The sequence below is a fragment of the Lissotriton helveticus genome, chromosome 10 (assembly GCF_964261635.1).
Source record: "Lissotriton helveticus chromosome 10, aLisHel1.1, whole genome shotgun sequence".
In the NCBI taxonomy this organism is placed as follows: domain Eukaryota; kingdom Metazoa; phylum Chordata; class Amphibia; order Caudata; family Salamandridae; genus Lissotriton; species Lissotriton helveticus.
In genome coordinates, this window is record NC_136071.1 from 984,590,149 (window position 1) to 984,610,411 (window position 20,263).

Sequence of the window (20,263 nt, forward strand, 5' to 3'; positions counted from 1 at the left end):
ACTACTCTGCCCTCACTACTCTGCCCTCACTACTCTGCCCTCTGCCCTCACTACTCTGCCCTCCCTACTCTGCCCTCCCTACTCTGCCCTCACTACTCTGCCCTCACTACTCTGCCCTCCCTACTCTGCACTCTGCCCTCACTACTCTGCCCTCACTACTCTGCCCTCACTACTCTGCACTCTGCCCTCCCTACTCTGCACTCTGCCCTCCCTACTCTGCACTCACTACTCTGCCCTCACTACTCTGCACTCTGCACTCCCTACTCTGCACTCCCTACTCTTTGCCCTCACTACTCTGCCCTCACTACTCTGCCCTCACTACTAGCCAGGCTGCTGTACAACATGGCTAAACATATCCCTGACAAAACCAACAGATTTTGTATAGGAGAGTCCTATTTGCTTTGCCAATGCTTGTTTAGCCTACCTCAGTCAAAGAGCAGGCGCGGGTTTGCCGGCGCGCACACAGAGCTCAAGGGAAAAAAACACAGCAGTGCACACGCTCCCAGCACCATCTGCCTTCAATTACCGGCACCTCTGACAGCTGGTAATTGAGGATTTATGTATTCTTCTGCGCGTGTCCGAACACTTTATGCAGGAAGTGGACATTGCAAAAATTCCAAAGCCCTATGGCGTGCTGCCTTACTTAAACACAGCCATGCCTGGACCAATTACCATTCACATGGCAGAATACCACAGGCAAAAACGGCGCGCTTTCTGGAATGCGGAAGCCCACAGCCCTTACTGAACTTTTTTTTTTTATACCATTAGAGCTCGGAAGCCCCGCCCCACTTCGTGTGACGTAGGCCCGAGCCCTAATAACCATGAGCCACCCTGTGACACTTGATGGCAAAAATGTATTGGTAGGCAACTTCCCCAGCACTACAGCAGCCCAGGAGACACAGTCTACCTCGGCACCCCCATTCCATGAGTCCTAACGCCAACCAGCCTGACTTCTTGAGTCAATTAGCTGCCTCTAATCCCAGCTGTAAATCATTCCCTGGGGCCAAGCATTGCCAAACAGAAGGACGCCGATAAACGTTCTCAGCGCGCGCTGTCCTGGAACACAGGGAGACTCCTGTGCCTCTCTATCACGCGATCCGCAGCCCAAGAGGGGTTTGTCCCCACATATTTCCCTTTCAGCAGCACACCGCCTCCACAAACAAAACTCGGCTTGCTGCCAGAAAATGAAAACTGTGATGCAGCTACAACTAAGTTGCGACCTCCTGGGTGTCTACAAGACACAACTAAAACAGGAGGTCACGAGGGGGAGGGGCTTTTCAAATTTGGAAAGGGAAAAAGTAACAAGGAGGTTATGTTTATTTATTATCGAGCAAACTAAAGTGTGCTCCCTGTGTAGGGCAACATAAACTGCTCTGTACATGGCAATCTAAACTGCACTCACTGTGTATGGCAACCTAAACTGCACTCACTGTGTATGGCAATCTAAACTGCGCTCCTGTGTATGGCAATCTAAACTGCACTCACTGTTCATGGCAATGTAAACTGTGCTCACTGTGTATGGAAATCTAAACTGCGCTCACTGTTCATGGCAATCTAAACTGTGCTCACTGTTCATATCAATCTAATCTGTGCTCACTGTGTATGGCAATCTAAACTGCACTTACTGTTCATGGCGATCTAAACTGCGCTCCTGTGTATGGCAATCTAAACTGCACTCACTGTTCATGGCAATGTAAACTGTGCTCACTGTGTATGGAAATCTAAACTGCGCTCACTGTTCATGGCAATCTAAACTGTGCTCACTGTGTATGGCAATCTAAACTGCACTCACTGTTCATGGCAATCTAAACTGTGCTCACTGTTCATATCAATCTAATCTGTGCTCACTGTGTATGGCAATCTAAACTACACTCACTGTTCATGGCAATCTAAACTGTGCTCACTGTTCATATCAATCTAATCTGTGCTCACTGTGTTTGGCAATCTAAACTGCACTCACTGTTCATGGCAATCTAAACTGCACTCACGTCATGGCAATCTAAACTGCACTCACTTCATGGCAATCTAAACTGCTCACTGTGTATGGCAATCTAAACTGAAACTGCTCATGGCAATATAAACCGCGCTCACTATGCATGGCAATCTAAACTGCACTCACTGTTCTTGGCAATATAAACTGCGCTCTCTGTGCATGGCAATCTAAATTGTGCTCACTGTGTATGGCAATCTAAACTGCGCTCACTGTGCATGGCAATCTAAACTGCACTCGCTGTTCATGGCAATATAAACTGCTCTCACTGTGCATGGCAATCTAAACTGCACTCACTGATCATAGCAATCTAAACTATGCTCACTTTTCATGGCAATCTAAACTGTGCTTACTGTGCCCTGCAAAGTAAACTGTGCTCACTGTGCATGGCAAACTAAACTGTGCTCACTCTGCATGTCAAAATAAACTGTGCTCACTGTGCATGGCAAACTAAATTGTGTTTACTGTGCATAGCAATATAAACTGTCCTTACTGTGCATGGCAAAATAAACTATGCACTGTGCTCTCTGCACAACAAACAAAACTGTGCTCACTCCACACATCAAACTAAACTGTGCTCACTCTGCCCTGATGCCAATCCACAAATGTTTGGCGGGAAGCAATACATATTACACATACAGTGTGAGCTTTAGGACAGTGTTACAGTTGCGGCTGCGCTAGGTGTTGACCTGGAGGTTGGGCACTAACCTCAGGCAAGCGCTGTGTTTGGCAATAACTTACGATTTAAAACCCCTGATGCATCATTCCTGTGCGTCCAACTTTCAGGCACCATTAAAAATGTCAATGTATCTCTTGTGATTAATGTTCCTGCTAGATAGAAAGATCGAAGTTTTGTCTAGTGGCAGTTTTGTCCCCATAAAGTGCAGAGGGTTAATATGCCTGCTGCAAAGAACAGATCTGTATTTTATGTGGATAGCTGAGTAGATTACTAAAGTCAGCTTTCATCAGAATTTTAAAACAAATGAAATGTATGTGAGATAGGGACTATAGACAAAAGAGGGGCACTTGTGCCAGATGGTAGTTAGGGAATCCGATGAGGAGGTCATGGAGAGGGGCCGTGTCAAAAAAGATTGGCACACCGGGCACCACCAGCGCTAAACCCATCCCTGTACACACATGTATAACCAAGACAGTTCGTCCAGCTTGAGTCCAGCAATCCTGAGATCAAGCTTCAAGAATTACTATAGGATTCATAATGTGGCTGATTACCTTTGTAGAGAAATTCTCAATTATTCGGCTGATAAAAACCTTCTGGAAGAGGTGGCAGGGGTCAACAGCCTGTTTTCTCTGGTAAAGGATAGTGAGCCAGGCTCCATCATGTATGACCAGGCAAGGGTTCGGTCGCCAACATATGATTTGTTTAGGTTAAAAGCTAAACATTTAATAAATTTTTTTTGCAATTTTATACAGCAATGGTGACCCAAAGCTATTGAGTGCTTTACATGAGTATCAGTTACAAGGACACATTCATTTTTGGTAGGCACAAGGAGATGAAGCGATTTGCCCTGAATCCCAGGATATTGAGCCGACCTCGAGACTCTAACTTGGTTCCTTAGCCCCAAAGACGGCAGCTCTGGCCGTTAGGACCCGTCCTCTCTTTGTTCTTGAGCTGAGAGGGAATGGCCCATTGCGGTCTGAAACGCTCTTTGGTGTGAGCAAAGAATACATATGGTTACTTCTATTCAAGAAATGTAAAAAATAAGCTATATAAATGATGTAATGTATTACAACCTAGAAGACTTCCCAAAGGTAAATATGTTGCTTGTAAAGGTTGCACTCGATGTTCTTGTTTTACAATGTGTAACACCGTACCTTGCTTTTCTAAAATATAACTTCAGAACGACCCATCATTCCAATTGTGCACCAATTTCCTTTCACTACTCATTATAAAATGTCATATTTACTCGCGGGAAGCGGTTATTTACTGCCTATGGGTTTCGGTTATATGCTCCGTGCTGGAGTGCACAGCAAATCACACTGGTGTCAATTTCATCCGAGTAATGCGTCAATTTATTTTGCTACCGGAGTTTTCTCAAGGACCATATAACTAATTGCAGATGCACTAATGTAATATGTATCTGATTGCTAATTAAACAGATTGCATGACATTCTAGCTACACTATGCATAAGGCTCTTGCTGAGAGGAAAACTGAATCACCCAGAAAAAGCAAAAAAACACTGGGTTCACCAAATAGCGGCCGAGGGACCCAAACAACATATGCTGGTCGCAGGCAATTAAAAGGTAATCGCTGACATAAGAAATATGTGGCGAGCTGCAGATCAGGGTTCAGATCCAGCTAGGATGACTCAGCATTTCATCCTTCCAGTGTCAGCAGATGCATGATTCAACTCGGTAACAATAGCACTTGTTATTTATAGACGTTTAGAAAAGATGCTTGTGCAGTGTATAGCACTGTGTGAAAGACAAGTATAATATATAATAAAAGTACTGCCATAGGTAGTAAATAACAGATGGATTAGAGTGTCAGCTAAATGTATCATGCGTTTTGTTTAAATTCCATTGAAGCAAACACACATTAAACCTAGATTTGTTTCAAGAAAAATCACAATAGTAAACTTTTAATTTTATGAGACAAAAATGGTAGTTCAAATCCTTTTATTTCAACACTGAAGAGATTGGAAATTGAAGAGGAAGGAAAGGATTGTAGTGTGGTGTAGTTTAATTAGCTAGATTAAAATTCAACCTCAAACAAAAAAGACGTTAATCAAAGCTTCATCTGAATTTCTTGAGATTAACTAATCGTGTATCTTCCGAACAGTCAGAGCTGCACTGCTTTTTGATTGGGTTGGTGCAATTTAAATACCTCATAAATCCATATAATGCCAAAAACGTGATAGCTTGCAAGGGATGTTAAAAATGAGTAACCCTAGTCCATCTAGACCAGGCCGGCTTCATGCCCCACAGGGCAACGAGGCATAATATTCGGCGCGCGCAGTTAGTAGTGGAGGCGGCGCGGGCGGCAGGCATCCCCGCGGCCCTTCTGCTAGCGGATATAGATAGAGCATTCGATTCACTAAGTTGGTCGTATATTCGGGCGCTCCTTCTCCGACTCAATCTGGGCCCGCGTTTCCTGTCTTACGTTCACTTACTGTAAACGGACCTGACAGCGGCGGTGAGGGTAGCGGGGGCGGTCTCCAGCTCATTCCTTATAGGCCGAGGTACCCGGCAGGGGTGCCCTCTTTCGCCTTACCTGTTTGCCTTGGCAATGGAGCCGCTGGCGGCTTGGGTGAGGATGGACGCTCAGTTGCGAGGCATGGAATGGGTGGGGGGTCCGTCCGACAGAATCGCGCTTTATGCCGATGATGTTCTTTTCTTTCTTACGGACCTTAATAGATCGGGGCCAAGGGTCCTTGATATAATGCGTATCTTCGGCGAGGTATCTGGCCTCACGCTCAATGTGCAGAAATCGAAATTGTGGGTCCTGGGAGATAGCGGAGTCCTGGGCCCTTGGGCCTCGGCCCTTCAAGAGGCGGCGGGAGGTCTTAAATACTTAGGCGTCTTTGTGACGGATGTGCCGGGAGTCTCATGGTCCCGCAATGTGCTACCAGTGTGGGACAAAATACGGTTGGACATGCAGACGTGGTCCAGGATGCCCTTGAATGTATATGGCCGCTCGGCCATCTTTAAGATGGTAGCTCTACCTCGTATTCTGTACCAACTACAGAATCACCCGTATCCAATCTCACCGCAGTGGTTTAGGCAGGTCAACTCGGCATTGGGTCGGTTCTTGTGGACTGGGGGAGCAGTGAGGGTGGCACTCCGCACCTGCTTCCTGTCGACCTACTGTGGGGGGCTGGCCACATCTGATGTCCAGTCCTACTATCAGGCGTCACACCTACTAGTTCTCAATGAATGGTGGTACGGGGATCGAGGCGACCCGGCCTATGCCCTAGAGAGGTACCTGATGGACCCGGACACGCTGCATACTATCTTATACTCGGCGGGCATCCGGAAAAGGCTCCCAATGGTCACTCAAGTAGTCTTCCAAGTGTGGCGCGACGCTCTCCATCGCATGGGATGGTGGAACAGGCTAACGGGGGAAACCCCCCTGTGGCACAATGGGAGGTTACCGGCACTGGCTTCCCTGCGGGGATTCGATGGCTGGAACGCCATTGGCATCTCGGCGCTGGGCCACGTCATGAAGGGCTCGGTCCTTAAGTCCTTTCAGACCCTGCGGGACGAATACGACATGCCCCAGTCCCAATTCTTCAGGTACTTACAGCTCCGACACACCCTAACCCCCGCAATAGCGGGACTAACGTCCTTACTGGAGTTCAGCCCCCTGGAGGCTAAGCTATTTATGGGGGAATTGGAAACCAGAAAAATATCAAACATATATCAAATGTTGGTTACCCACTGTTCCCCTTCTCTTGATAAATTGAGGGTGGTCTGGGAGGGAGAGCTGGGGAGCTTGGAGGAGGAGGACTGGAGAGAAGCCCTGGAGGCCCCTAGGAGGGCGGCGATTGCGGTGCGCTTGCGCTTCATCCAATTTAAGTACCTACATAGGGCGTATTATACGAGGGAAAGACTGTGGAAGGCGGGACTCATAGCTTCCCCGGACTGCCTGAGGTGTGGATGTGCAATGGGCTCCTTTTTGCATACGGTGTGGGAGTGTGTGCGACTGCAGAGATTCTGGACCGGAGTGTGGGATTGCCTAGAGGAGGTGTTGGGCTGGGAACTCCCTCGCTCGCCGAAGCTGGGCCTCCTCCATGTCGATGAACAAGTGGGCGGAAACATATACAAACGCCATTTGCTTCTCCTGGGCCTCACGGTGGCTAAACGGGATATAGCGCGTGCCTGGAAGGCCCCCAAAGCCCCATTGGTGGAGGTGTGGAAACGGGGCATGGACTTTAACATGGGACTAGAACGTCCAGTATTTGAGGCCAGGGGCTGCCCCAAAAAGCATTTCCAGATCTGGAAGAGATGGGCGGACTACAGGGGCCTTCTTCTGGACCCTCCGGTGCCAAGGGCCACCGACGCAGATCGCATGCATACTGACTCTGGGTGAACTGGTACACACGCTGCTATAGAGATCGCTAGGCTCCTATATTTGGACACTGTAGACACCGTGCGGGGTGGAGGGTGGGTACCGGGTTGGAATACTGAGGGTGGGAAAATGGGGGAATGTTGATTGCATAATTTGGTATCCGTCACATTTGTGTGCACATCGTCTCTCTGCCACTTTGGGAGCGGTGTTTCTTTGTATTCTGTGAACTACCAAAATCTAATAAAATTTTGTTCTGAAAAAAAAAAAATGAGTAACACATATTATGGTGCGACTTCCCCAAGCCAATAAAAACAAACATCAAATAATTGTACAAACATTTTGCCAAGATGTCCCTTGTCCCTCTATTTATGAGACAAGTCTGCTGTCATAGCATGAACCCACTAACCAATGAAGTATGTTCGAGCGGGGTGTGCACACCAACAATTGTCCTGCACTCCTTGTGTAAATAAATGCAGTTCAGCACAATTATTCCATTTGATTTTACTAGCCTCACCAACCCATAGTGTGAAATGCACTCCTGTGTGAAGCTGCCCTCGCTGCCCTCGCTGCCCTCACCAATTATTGTCTGAGAATTTGGGGGCTGGAGTAGAGGGCCAAAGGCTTCATTAGCACAACACTAGCTTTGCCAATCTGCCTCCTAAGAGTTATTTTAAATACAGAGCAAGTACTCAGGTAGTAACAAATTACACTTATCTCAATACCATTAATAGCCAGATTTGCATATAGAGCTTGATACCAGCGTTAAGACACTTTTAAGCAATGTAATAAAAGTGTTACTGTCACTACACGTATTGGTACTCAGTTTAACAAACTTGGGGATGGGAGATTTGATCTCATGACCCGCAGATTACTGCGTGTTTCAGTGGCGGGTGCTGGGCTCACTGTATGATCCAGCCAGTGTAACCATGGGACATGTTACAATCAAAGCATCCAAAATATGGCTGCTGGCACCATATAAAACACTAACAGCCAGATTCATCAAGCCAAAATCGGCTCGCAAAGGGCCAGATTCTGAGAATCTGGCCCTTTGCTAGTGCTATTTTTGCATTTGGGATTCATCATCCCAAATGCAAAAATCGCAATTTTAGAAATCGCTAAATTGCGAATAATTGCATTTAAGGAATCTCAATTTGAGATTCCTTAAATGCAATTCATGAACCATTTTAAAATTGTGAATTCCCAATCTGGGGCCGCTATTTACCGCGAAGTCTAACTACGTGGTAAATAGCGAAAACTTAGAAAAATGCACTTTTGTGCATTTTTCTAAGTTGTATGTTACACACACACATGTCCTTTGGACATGTGTGTGCGCAACACCAGTGTACATTACCATTTCAGGGGTGCTACAGGGTGTCCTTTGGACACCCTGGCACCCTTAAAATCGCTTCCTTATTTGCGATTCGCTAATTGCAAATCGCAAATAAGGAATGACTCCCCATTCATTCCTAAGGGCCTTTAGGCCCATAGGAATGAATGGGAAAGCCATTCCTTATTTGCGATTAGCAATTAGCGAATCGCAAATAAGGAAGCAGTAGAAATCACAAAAAATATTGCGATTTTTACATGCATCTCGTTTTGCGAGTCTTTAATAGCGATTCCTTAAAAATCGCTATTAAGGACCCGCAAAACAGGACTTTGATGAATCTGGGGGTAAGAAACTGAACAGGCATATCTTCTTTTTTAACAAGCAATCCATGGACTTGTTTTAGGAAGGTATTCTCGCTCATTGCTTGAAGGGCAGCCTGTGCCTGTTCTATATTTTATACGACCTTCTTCCCTGACCTGTTAAGCGTCCCCTTTGCAAAATGTAATAGCATCCCTTTTTTTTATCCCACACTCTTCATCTAAATTAACATATTCTGTCATTCCAGTGATAGAGTTCTGAAATAATAGATATGAAATATAACTTCCACATGCGGGCCTGATAGGCTTGGTCTTGCCAGAGCAATGCATTCTTCAGCCTCTTCAACCAAAGCGCTCTTTAAATTAATTTCTCCCATTTGTGGGCAAACAGCATTTCCTTTACAGAGACAAATTAGATTTTGCCCTTTCTTCTCTTTTTCTATTCAGAGGCAGTTTATGTACACGTTAATTGGAGGTGCCTTTCACATTTGCAATGACGCAGGTCTCCTCGTGAACCTGTGTCTTTTCAACCTTCTCCCACCTGCTCCTTCATTGTCTCGCGCTCTCTAACTGAGCGCTTTGTTGCTTAGCCAAGATCATGATTGCTGCAGTGCATTGATAATCATGAGGGCATCTTGATGCTTTTTGAGGTCCTCTTCTTTTGCACGTGCTATGTCTGGTGTTTAGCCAAATCACAGCAGTAAACATGTGGATCTGCCTTATATCTCAAACTTTCACTTACTCATATAGTTAATAATCGATCAGGTTTGGTGGCATTGTATTTATTTAAAGGCCCAGCACATAAAACTGTTGCTCAAAAGTGTTCTGGGAGATGTGTGTATCAAACAAGTTATTGGATGTCTGGATACCCTCCAGGGTGAGAGCGCGTGATACAAATACCAGTAACATACCATAATACAACGCCTGTATGGTCCGAATTAATTTTCATATTATTATTTGGCATTTTGATTTAGCACACCAGTAGCTCGGTCTCTCCTTTTTAAAGAGGGGCAGCTGTATGTTCCCAACATCCGTGTCCTTGCTTAGCATTTCCACCTAGCTATTGCGTTAAGGAACTTTCTGAGAGTTTAATGTCTACTGCAGGACACCATATGCGGTTACAGTTGCTCAATAAGAGCAGCTTGAAATAGATGGATCAGACGGTCTCTTGCATGGACATTACCCATAAACCTCTTTCTCATCAATTACTAAAACTCCCTAAGACCAAGAAACGATCAGCTTCTTCTGGGTAAGATAACAATCACCTTGACAAGGGGGTGCCAGAGACATTTCCTATATATGCATCAGTATGCTTGAATCATAGTGGATTTGTCACAACAGAATCGGGAGAAGCCAATAGTGGCCATGTTGAAAAATCTAGCACTTCTGAGAGGTACTGTCGAAGTGAGCCAAGCATCCGGGTTTGGAGGCAGGAGGTACCCCAGAAGCTGGGCACAAGTCCTAAAAAAAGCGGCGGAACTAACCAAGTAAGGTAGTATGCAAGTGATATCAGTACGTCTGTACATGTTGTAACCCACATGTGTTATGTATCACAACCTGTACATTGATTTACACACATATGATTTATGGTCAATGTATAAAGTGCATGTGTGATGTAGGGCACCGTGACACTATGCACAGCAATGGCACTATAGTGCTATAAAAGAAATAAAATAAAATAGTAGTATTTAAATCGTAATTTGTGCAAATACTGGTTCAACCACCACATTTAACAGTCTAACAGTTCATGCATATCTTTTATGTGCACGTGCACGGACTGAACAAAGTCAAAAGCATGCCCCTCTTAAGTACTGGTGAAGTGAAAACAAGCTGTGCGCTTTTATTTTGTGAGGCTCCCTATCACTCAAAGCCAGCATACTCCAACAAAAGGATGCCTGGTGGCCCTATAACTTCGGGCTATATTATTGGTCCAACTGGAATTTGATAAGCCCCTTCCCCTGAAAGCTCACAGTGAGAGCGAAAGCAGAGCATGGTGGGTGAGGATGGACAAGTGAGACAAGCGGACATGGAGGCAGAAAGGACCTCTGCTGGCCATGGAAAGGTATCTCATACACGGCCTATTCAGGTCTGCTTTTCAGTGATGGAGTAGGATGCACAAAATCCTTGAACACATAAGTGTTGTAAGCAACAGAATCTAATTTCTCTTCTTTGGTGGTGTCCACTATTACTAGCTCTACACAGAAAATGCTTAAATATAAAAAAAAAAAGCTTGATTGAGGCCATTAGTTACTAAACACACTCCCAGTGAAGCGGAAATGTTTTCAAGGTAAAGTTTATGTCATAAGCCTGGTACAAAGAGCCATTAATAATTCAGATTCGATTAATTATGTCTTCTATTAACTGTAATGAAAAACTACTGCTGAGGAGATTGCTATTAAGGTGAGTAAGCAGTATGTTGAATTTCCAACTAATGGGACTTGGACAAAGACATACACTGCATTGTATTGTCCTCTTAAACCTCATTTAATACCAACACTTGGAATACAAATTATATAAATTAAACACATTCGTTTATTTCCATTAGCAGCACCAGGCGTGTGTGCTTTCACAGTTATGGGTTATTGTTTCAGAAAGCCAGAAGTGCCTTTAAGCCTCAAGCATTTGTGTGCAGAAGAACAGATGGCCCACTTTGGGGAGGGAGAAAGGGCCTGTACATATTTTAGATGCATATGGGTGAGCCTGCAAAGGCATATCCCTGGAGTAGAGCATGAGATGGCTATTCTAATGTGTATCTGCCCCTTCAAAGGGGCTGCAAATCTGAACCTTGCAAACCCACGGTCCAAAGAGAAGGCTGAATCAGACTAGCTTTACTATTTAGAGTTGCACCCTTTGGGTCAATAATACTATATTTGGCATCAGCAGGATAAGAGAGGTCTATTGAGCAAAGCCATTCTGCTTGGCCAGCAAACTCTAGCCATTCCTGCATGGGGTCTCAAAGGATCAAATATATTGATATTGATAATATTTATTAAGCACACAAATGCCTGAAGGAGTATTGACACTGAGATGTATCTGATAGAAAAGCACCCAAAGGTTCAAACAGGAGATGAGAAAAGCCAGGACTTGTGCAATGTTCTAAAACAAGTAGTATTCTGTTAATTCTTAAACTCCCAATTGAATTTATTCCACAATTTACACAAGGAATATATAAAACTTCTCCCCTCTTAGGATGCTTTATAGCATCTTGGTATGGTGAATGTTTTCAGTGCAGCCAAGCGCAAAGTTTTCCTTGGTATATGCACAGTGAACTTTTTCCTCAACTATTCAGGGCCTATCCCGTGAAGTGCTTTATGTGTTGTGCAAAGAGCCTTAAAGGCCACACGTTTCTTTACTGGGAGCCAATGAGGCTCCACTAAGGCCTGAGAGACTGTGTGATATTAGGGTATTTTTTGAGGAGGCGGGGTGCTGCGTTCTGCACAAGCTGCAGTATTTAAGATAACTCTATTGTATGCCCTGATAGAGGGCATTATAATAGTCCAGCCTGTACAGGACCAATGGAATGACCAATGATTTCTGCATATCATATGTGTTGGAAATGGCCCTTTTTGCAGAATTATCCCCAAACTTTTTGCTTCTTCCTCCCTTGTTTTTCCTGACCTGTGGTTGTTGGCAATAGGACTCTGGGCACCTTACCACTGCCGATCAGTGCTAAAGAGCATATGCTCTCTGTATACATTGTTATTGTGATTGGTTTTCCATGATTGGCATATTTGTTTTACCAGTAGGTCCCTAGTAAAGTGCACTGAGTGTGCATGGGCTGGTGATTCAAATGCTACTAGTGGGCCTGGAGCACTGATTGTGCCACCCACATGAGTAGCCCTAAAATGGTGACTCAGGCCTGCCACCGCAGTGCCTGTGTGCAGTTGCTAACTACCATGTTGACTGGGCAAGTGCACCCACTTGCCAGTCCCTAAACCTTCCCTTTTCTGCATATTAGTCACCCCTATGGTAGGTCCAAGGGCAGGGTGCATTGTAGGTAAAAGGTAGGACATGTCCTGATGTGTGTGGCATGTTCTGATAGTGAATTACAGCCATTTTCGTTTTTCACTGTTGCAAGGCTACCTGTAACCCATAGACCACAATGGGCAGTTTGATTATAACATCTTATAACCCTAACTGACGCAGGGAACATGGTAGAAATTCGAGTTTAGTATGCCTGAAATTAGAATGATAATATACATCTTTTAGTGAAGTTGCTTTTAACATTCTGTGTTTGAAAATACCACTTTTAGAAAGTAGGTATTTTCTTGCCTAACTATGCAAGCCTGCCCCTGCTAGGTTGTGTATTCCTTGTCTGGAGTTTAAATAACAGGGGCTGGTGGATTCCAGAAGACAGGGTGAGTCAGCCCAGGGCTGAATAGAGAGATCTACATGTAGATGGTTGGGAAGAGTTGCACCTGGGACCTGAATAGGGCTGTGCCTTCCTTCCAAAATGCTGGCTCCACCCCTTGTGGTGTGTCTGATGTCTCTGCCCTGCACCGTGAAAGGAAAGAAGGAGTCATGTAAACAGAGTGCTCCAGGACTGATCAAAACTGGTTTGGACTAGGCAAAGGCCTCTCTGACTTCAGAGAACAAGGAAAATATTGGTATACATACTGGGGCCCAGACCCCAAGACTTTAGATCATCCTGGAATCAAAAAGGAACCTCTGCCAAGGAGAAAAGCTGGAAGACTGAAGAGGAAGGGCTGTCCTGCTGTGTGTTTGTGGGCTGATCAGCAGTTGCTATTCTGCCAAGGATAGGGGAAGGACTTTACTGTTGCTGTGTCCCCTTGCTTGAAGAGATCTCCAAGGGCCTGAGGACAGCTGGCCTCCTGTTAGGAAGTTCCAGGAACAAAATGACTTCACCCCCAGCTTCCGCCCTGAACTCTGCTGTGTGAGTTCTGACCTACCTAGAGTGCTTGATCTGTTTGTGGGGCCTCTGGAGGTTGTTTTCTGCATTTTGGGGAGCTGGAAATGAAAAAAAAAATCTATAATTTGCACGCATCGCTCGCTTGCGGAGCGCATCGTCGACAACGCGAAGATCGTCTCAGCGCCTGTTGCCGCTGCAAGACCGACGCATCGTTTGCTTGCGGAGCGCATCGCCCCGGTGCGGGAAGATTCCTGTCGCTGCGAATATCGTCGCAGAGCCTGTCGTCGCTGGGAGAACTGTCGCACCACTTGCTTGCAGACCACATCCCGTCGCTGCGATCATCGTCGCAGAGTCCAGCGCCAACGCATCGAGGGAACGCTGCAGAAAAAGATCAAGGCTGCGCCGCGCATCACAGCTGCCCCAAAGATCGTCGCCACCCCGAAGATCGTCACATTGTGCCTGTGCTAGACGCTTCCTACCGGAGAAGCTGCACCCTGGAATCCATACAAGGTATCGCATCGCTCCCCTTACAGACAGGATTCGTCGCAACACGCCCGCTGCGTGCAGCGGGGTTGTCGCATCGCCTCCCCAGGGTCTCAGGAGTGACGCATCGCCTGTTTCTTGACGCTGCAGTTGCCGCTAGGCTAGGAACTTTTGTCGCATCTACAGGTACTTTGGGCTAAAACTGACGCAACTCTAGATTATTTTGATGCAAACCCTAGAACTCTTTTAAAATCATATTCTTGAACTGTGTATGTTAGATTTTTGTCGTTTTGGTCTTGTGTAGTCCAGATAAAAATACTTTATTTTTCTAAACTGGTGTGGAGTCCATTTCTGGTGTTTTCACTGTGTTACTGTGAGTGTTGGTACAAATACTTTACACATTGCCTTTGATAAGCCTGTCTGCTCGTGACAAGCTACAAAGGGGGTGAGCAGGGGTTATCCAAAAAGTGTATCCCCCTTACCCTGACTAGAATCAAGGGTCCCTATTTGGACATTGGTACCTACCTCTGCCAACTAGAGACCCCCAGATCTAACAATAGGTAAGCCGGGGCGAAGTACTACGCTACCCTCGAGTAGTTTGCACTACCCAAATTGCACATAGCACAGTGCAAACATGCGTAGCGTAGCATAGCAGTCATTTTTTGCTTGCTCGCGGTCCTCAACGTCAAGTTGGCGACCGCTAGCGAGCAAAATGACATCCAGGCGAGACTTTTTCCTCATTCGCGATCAGCAACATCAAGTTGCCGATCGCAAGTGTGGAAAATAAACCTCCTGCCGAGATTCTCAACGCGGGGAGGTCAGGTTTCTTATTGCGAGTGGTCGCGTTTGCTCGCGACCGTTCGCTATGCGAAACAACCAGTCCGCGGTGAGAAAGCTGCAGCTCGAGTAGAAATCTACTCGAGTGGCAGAAAACGACCGCTTGCACTGTGCAAGATGCGGTTTGCACGGATTGCACAGTGCGGACAAGCATCCTGCACTGTGCAACCAGTGCTAAGAGCATTTTGCACAGTGCACTACCCAGTTCGCGTAGCTCGCATAGTGCGAAGTGCACTTTGTGTAGCTACGCGTAGCGCTACTACGCGAACTACACCCAGGGTTAATCATAGGCAATAAAGGGAAGAATTTTTCTCTGAGTTTTTAAGATGAAGAAACAGGTAGAGGTAAATGTTATTACATGATCTCTAAATGAAAGATCATGCCCAGGTCAAAGATCACTGCCACTTTACTTTGGAGACAGGAGTGGGAAGGGGGCCAAGAGACTGGGGCCACCAGGACAGTTTCCAAATGAGAGGTCACTTTCAAAAAGAAGGATCTCGGTTTTCTTCATTTTCCCATTCAAACTAGTACATTTCATCAATTTGACTTCCTCACCCACGTAACTGTTGAAGTGGTGGGAGATGTCCTCCACATTTCTAGAAAAGGACATACTAGTCTCTTACTAATGAAATTGTTGAAAAACCAAAAGATTAATGTGCCTAACTGGGCTACATCAACATTTAAAAGTGTGGCGCTCATTGATGACCCTTGCGGAACCCGTTAGGAAGTGAAAAGGGTTTTGATCAAAATCCCCCAAGGGAGATCGACTGCTCTCTATTCACAAGGAAATATTGGAGGAGATTTGTCGCAGAGCTGTGTAACCCTATATTGGTAAACAGTCTAACAGGACCATCTGACTAACAGTGTCGAAATTGCGGATTGACCTAAAATAATGACAGCAGTGTCCCCCCCTCCCTCCCCCCCCCCATTGTTCATAATGGATCTTATCTTCTCTGAGGCAGCAACCAACACCATTTGAGTGCTGTGATTTGTTCTAAAGGCATGTGGGGCTTCATCAATAATTTAATGTTTATTGAAAACTTCCAAAAGGGTAGTATTAGGTTGTTTTTATGGAATCTTCGCTGGCATTGGCAGAAGAGAGAATGGGCGATAATTATTTTTCTCTATGGGGTTAAGAGATCATTTTTTATCATCGGGGAAATATTGAAACTTTTTTCCATTCCCTTGGAAACTTTCCTGATATAATAATATTATTTATTAAAGAAGTGAGGGAGGCTGCAACTGTCTCTGCTATCGCTTCTAGGACTCTTGGAGGGTAAGGGTCTGAAAGAGCTCCAATTTAGTATGGATAATAAGCTCAAACACTTCTTTAGTAGTATGAAGAGAGAACTCATTGAGCTCTTGTTTGCTTGATCCTAGTACTTTTTTCCCTTTGACATCAGTTTTAGTATGGTGTCTCAAGTCATTCACCATAGACTGCAACCTTATCCCTGACAAAGTTGGCTAGATTGTCGCACAGTGACTGACTAGGTGTCACTGTATTAAAACAACTAAAGCTAGAGAGCGAGTTGATAGTTTTACAAAGTTCGCTTGAAGAGCTTTGGATTGATAGATCTTATCAGTGAGATACTGAGTTTTCTCAGAAACTTTTTGTAATCTTGAATCATTTGTTTATGTTTAGTTTTATTGGTTAGATTATTGTTTCTTCTCCAGTTCTTTTTCTTGCCTGTGGTATTTCTGTCTAAAAGCCGTAAGCTCATGGGACAACCAGGGTGCTGTTGGCTTGAATGTATTGCTTATGTTGGATCTTGGCAGAGTCAACCTTGATACTGATGAATTAATCTAATTAGTAAACTTAGCCATACCTATATTTGAGTCAATGGACAGAGTAGGTTGGGTAGCAGAGAGGATATCCATGAGTTCTGGTATATTAAGTATGTAACCGTGTCAGTGGTGGAGACTTTTGTCAAAAATATTTCTTATGGCACTGAAGAAGATTCCGGTCAACAGAGCTTTGCCTCCCTTTAGCCATCAACCACACACACTGCTATTGCCTTGATCACATCCCATCCACTTACAACAAGCACTAAGTCACATTGCCAAGAGGCCCAAATTGGGCATACATCTATCTATTTGCTGGGCACTAATACACAAACCACATGGAGCAGAAAAGAAACATTGCAATACAATTCTAGACTAATGGACTTTGGGGATTATTCATGTTTTTACTTTAAAAGGTAAAGTCTTTGCCCCAAACTGACTGAGGCTACTGTCAAATTCTCTGTTCGTGACTGGTACAAATATGAGGGTAAAAATCACAAGGGTTACCTGGTTCACCAAACATGAACAATTGATAAGTTACAAGAACACAAAAACAATGGTCCACGTGGAGGTATTCAAACTACTGAGAAGTTCATGGATGTATGACTCATCCAAAATAAACAAACCAATATTTTTATGCGAGCACATATTTGAAAGTAGAATAATGAGATATTTATTGAATTTACAACATCAGAGTGATCACATGGTGCACAAATCATGGGATGGTGATGTGGATATACCAGTGAACAACTGACTCATGAGAACAAATTATTACAATAAAGCAGGGTTAATGAGGCTATATGTATGTGAGTCAATGGTATTTTGACCTGTTGCGTAATTTAAATGTCATCACCAGCACTAAAATTAATTTTAGGGCACTGATGTCAACGGGCCAGCTGGTCCCAGTGAGGACAAACTTTAAGTAGGGCAAGTTGTGAGAAAAGTGTTAAGGTATGCAGGAAGAGGTCCTTCAAAAACATGAATTGGTCCCCATTGAGGCATTGATCCAGAACTCTATGTGTGCATCACTGAAGAATGAATTGAAGGCAAAATAGGCTTTGGGGAAAGATAACTATCCTGCGCCTCAAAAGGGTCAAGCTGAAGTCCAGCTCAGCAGTTTGAATCAGCAAAAAGAAACACATACTGCTGATGCTCATAAGCAGATCCCTGGGGGATTGTACATTTCCAGCAATAATACTATTGTCTCTAGTTTGAGCTGATTGGTTGTCAAATGTGGCAACCTGAAGTTCACTGCCATATGTTAACGCAAAGAGACTGCTGGGTTTTCAAACTTAAGTAGTTCATCCTATGCGATACTTTGACCATCCTTAACTTTCCAGACCTTTACCAAGAAATTAAATGTTTAATTACAACCGTACATAAGGGTGAGCCAAGTAATAGTATAGCCATCCTTGAAATCATCTTCACCAATTAATTGGCATCTCTGGTATCATCATTTTAACCGATATTAGAAATCAAAGTACACAGTCTGCTGTGAAAAAAGGGCACAAAACTTGGTGCATAGTCAGACCAAGTGGAGACTCTACATTGTTGGTACTCTAGTGAGAAAATAAGCAACTACAGAAAGTGGCAAAAAATGATTGTATACAGACAGACACAAACATGCTGGATGTCCTATCCGCCATATTACCAGTACGTCATAGACCATGGCACTAGGAGTCGGGTAGGCGAGATTTGACGGAGCTTCCTATCTGCCAAAGTCTAAAAAAGCCCCCACGTCCTTAAATACAGTTTCATGCTTCTCAACACTGACATGTAACCAGCACTTACCTTCAGCTTTTCACTAGTATAAGAAATGCACAGTGTATAGTTCGACCAGGTACGATTGCTGTCTGGATGTCGGAACCAATTCCCTGTTTCATCACAGTATTTTAGAGCCTTTTCTGTAATAATAAAACAACTGACTTTATTACAAGCACACTGGACAAAAGATAAATCAGGCAAATACGTTTTCCCCCCGAATACAGACATCTAAAAAGTAATGTATGATTAAGCTTTATCTTCTTATCAAAAAGGAGAACAGTAACGTAGAAATTAATTTAGACAAACGCAGTCCAATGTTAATATTTTGTTTCTGACACAATGTCCGCAGGAAAATTGTTATTACGCACAGATGCAGACAAGGGTGGTCTATTGTTTCTGAGTTCTATTGTTAGAAAAATACTTCAAGCTCCAAAAAGTGTGATGTGAAAGTTATTTTTCTAGGTTTTATTTACTTGACACTGTAGGCATTGGCACACAGAGCAAATAATATGTTATTGTTTGCAATCAAAAATATAGTAATTTACTGCTTGCTCAGCAATTCAAATGAAAAGGAAGAAACTAATATTTGCAGTACCCAGATTCTTTTTCCATTGACAAGTATAACAAATATACAATCTGCCTGTACGGACGTGTAGGTAGTGATCCTCCAACAACTAGATGAAGAATTAGTGAAATGTCATCAATGCCACAGAGACTCAGTGCAAGCACATGTATGATGCATATCTCAATCTAAATATTCCTATGCACATTTCTGATGTCAACATCGATGATTAAGGAAGTTACAATTAGCTTAGAACGCAGAGAAAGTACTTGAGCATCTTTTAAAACCCCATAGGAGATTAACCCCCAGATTCATCAATGTCCCGATTTGCGAGTCCTTAATAGCGATTATTAAGGAATCGCTATTAAGGACTTGCAAAACGGGATTCATGTAGGAATCGCTAAATAAATTGTGATTCCTACACATTCCTTATTTGCGAGTAGCAAATTGCTAATCGCAAATAAGGAATAACTCCCCATTCATTCCTATGGGCCAAAGGCACATAGGAATGAATGGGGAGTTATTCCTTATTTGCGATTAGCAATTTGCTAATCGCAAATAAGGATGCGATTTCAAGGGTGCCAGGGGTGTCCAAAGGACACCCTGTAGCACCCCTGAAATGTAATCTACATTGGTGTTGCGCACACACATGTCCAAAGGACATGTGTGTGTGTAACATGCAACTCAGAAAAATGCATTTAAATGCATTTTTCTAAGTTTTCGCTATTTACCACGAGGTTTGACCTCGCGGTAAATAGCGGCCCAAAATTGCGATTTCGCTATTTTAAAATGGTTCATGAATTGCATTTAAGGATTCTCAAATAGAGATTCCTTAAATGCAATTCCTCGCAAATGTGCGAATTCTTTATTAGCGAATTTTGCATTTGGGATGATGAATCCCAAATGCAAAAATTGCACTCGCAAAGGGCCAGATTCTCAGAATCTAGCCCTTTGCGAGCGCAATTATGCTTGATGAATCTGGCCATAAATTGCTCTGAGAAAAAGTGAGAAAATATTGCACATCCTGGGGACTTCAGATGGCAAATATAATTTGGACTTTATAACAAATGTGACTTGTGGAGGGCAGTGGAGGATTGCGAAGCAAATACAGGTCCAGGATATACACATGACAGCAGCTACACAAATAGGAAGGCGCTCCTGAACTATTTTAGTAATTTTGAGCATCATTTCTTTTTTTTTTTTTTTAAATATGTTTATTATTGCAAGAAAAGACAAATTAATTTCACATATCAATAGGATAACAAAATTATAATAAATAGACAAATCAATTGCTATCAAAA

The 20,263-nt window shown here is 44.0% G+C and overlaps 1 protein-coding gene across 1 annotated transcript in view; it reads right to left on the bottom strand.

Moving 5' to 3' along the window:
• The window catches only part of CALCR (calcitonin receptor), a 2,001,221-nt gene that overhangs the window by 1,027,529 nt on the left and 953,429 nt on the right, over nt 1-20,263 (bottom strand). The window contains exon 6 of the mRNA XM_078664409.1: nt 18,428-18,540. Within this exon, the coding sequence (XP_078520535.1) occupies nt 18,428-18,540 (113 nt within the window). The remainder of the gene's footprint in view (nt 1-18,427; nt 18,541-20,263) is intronic.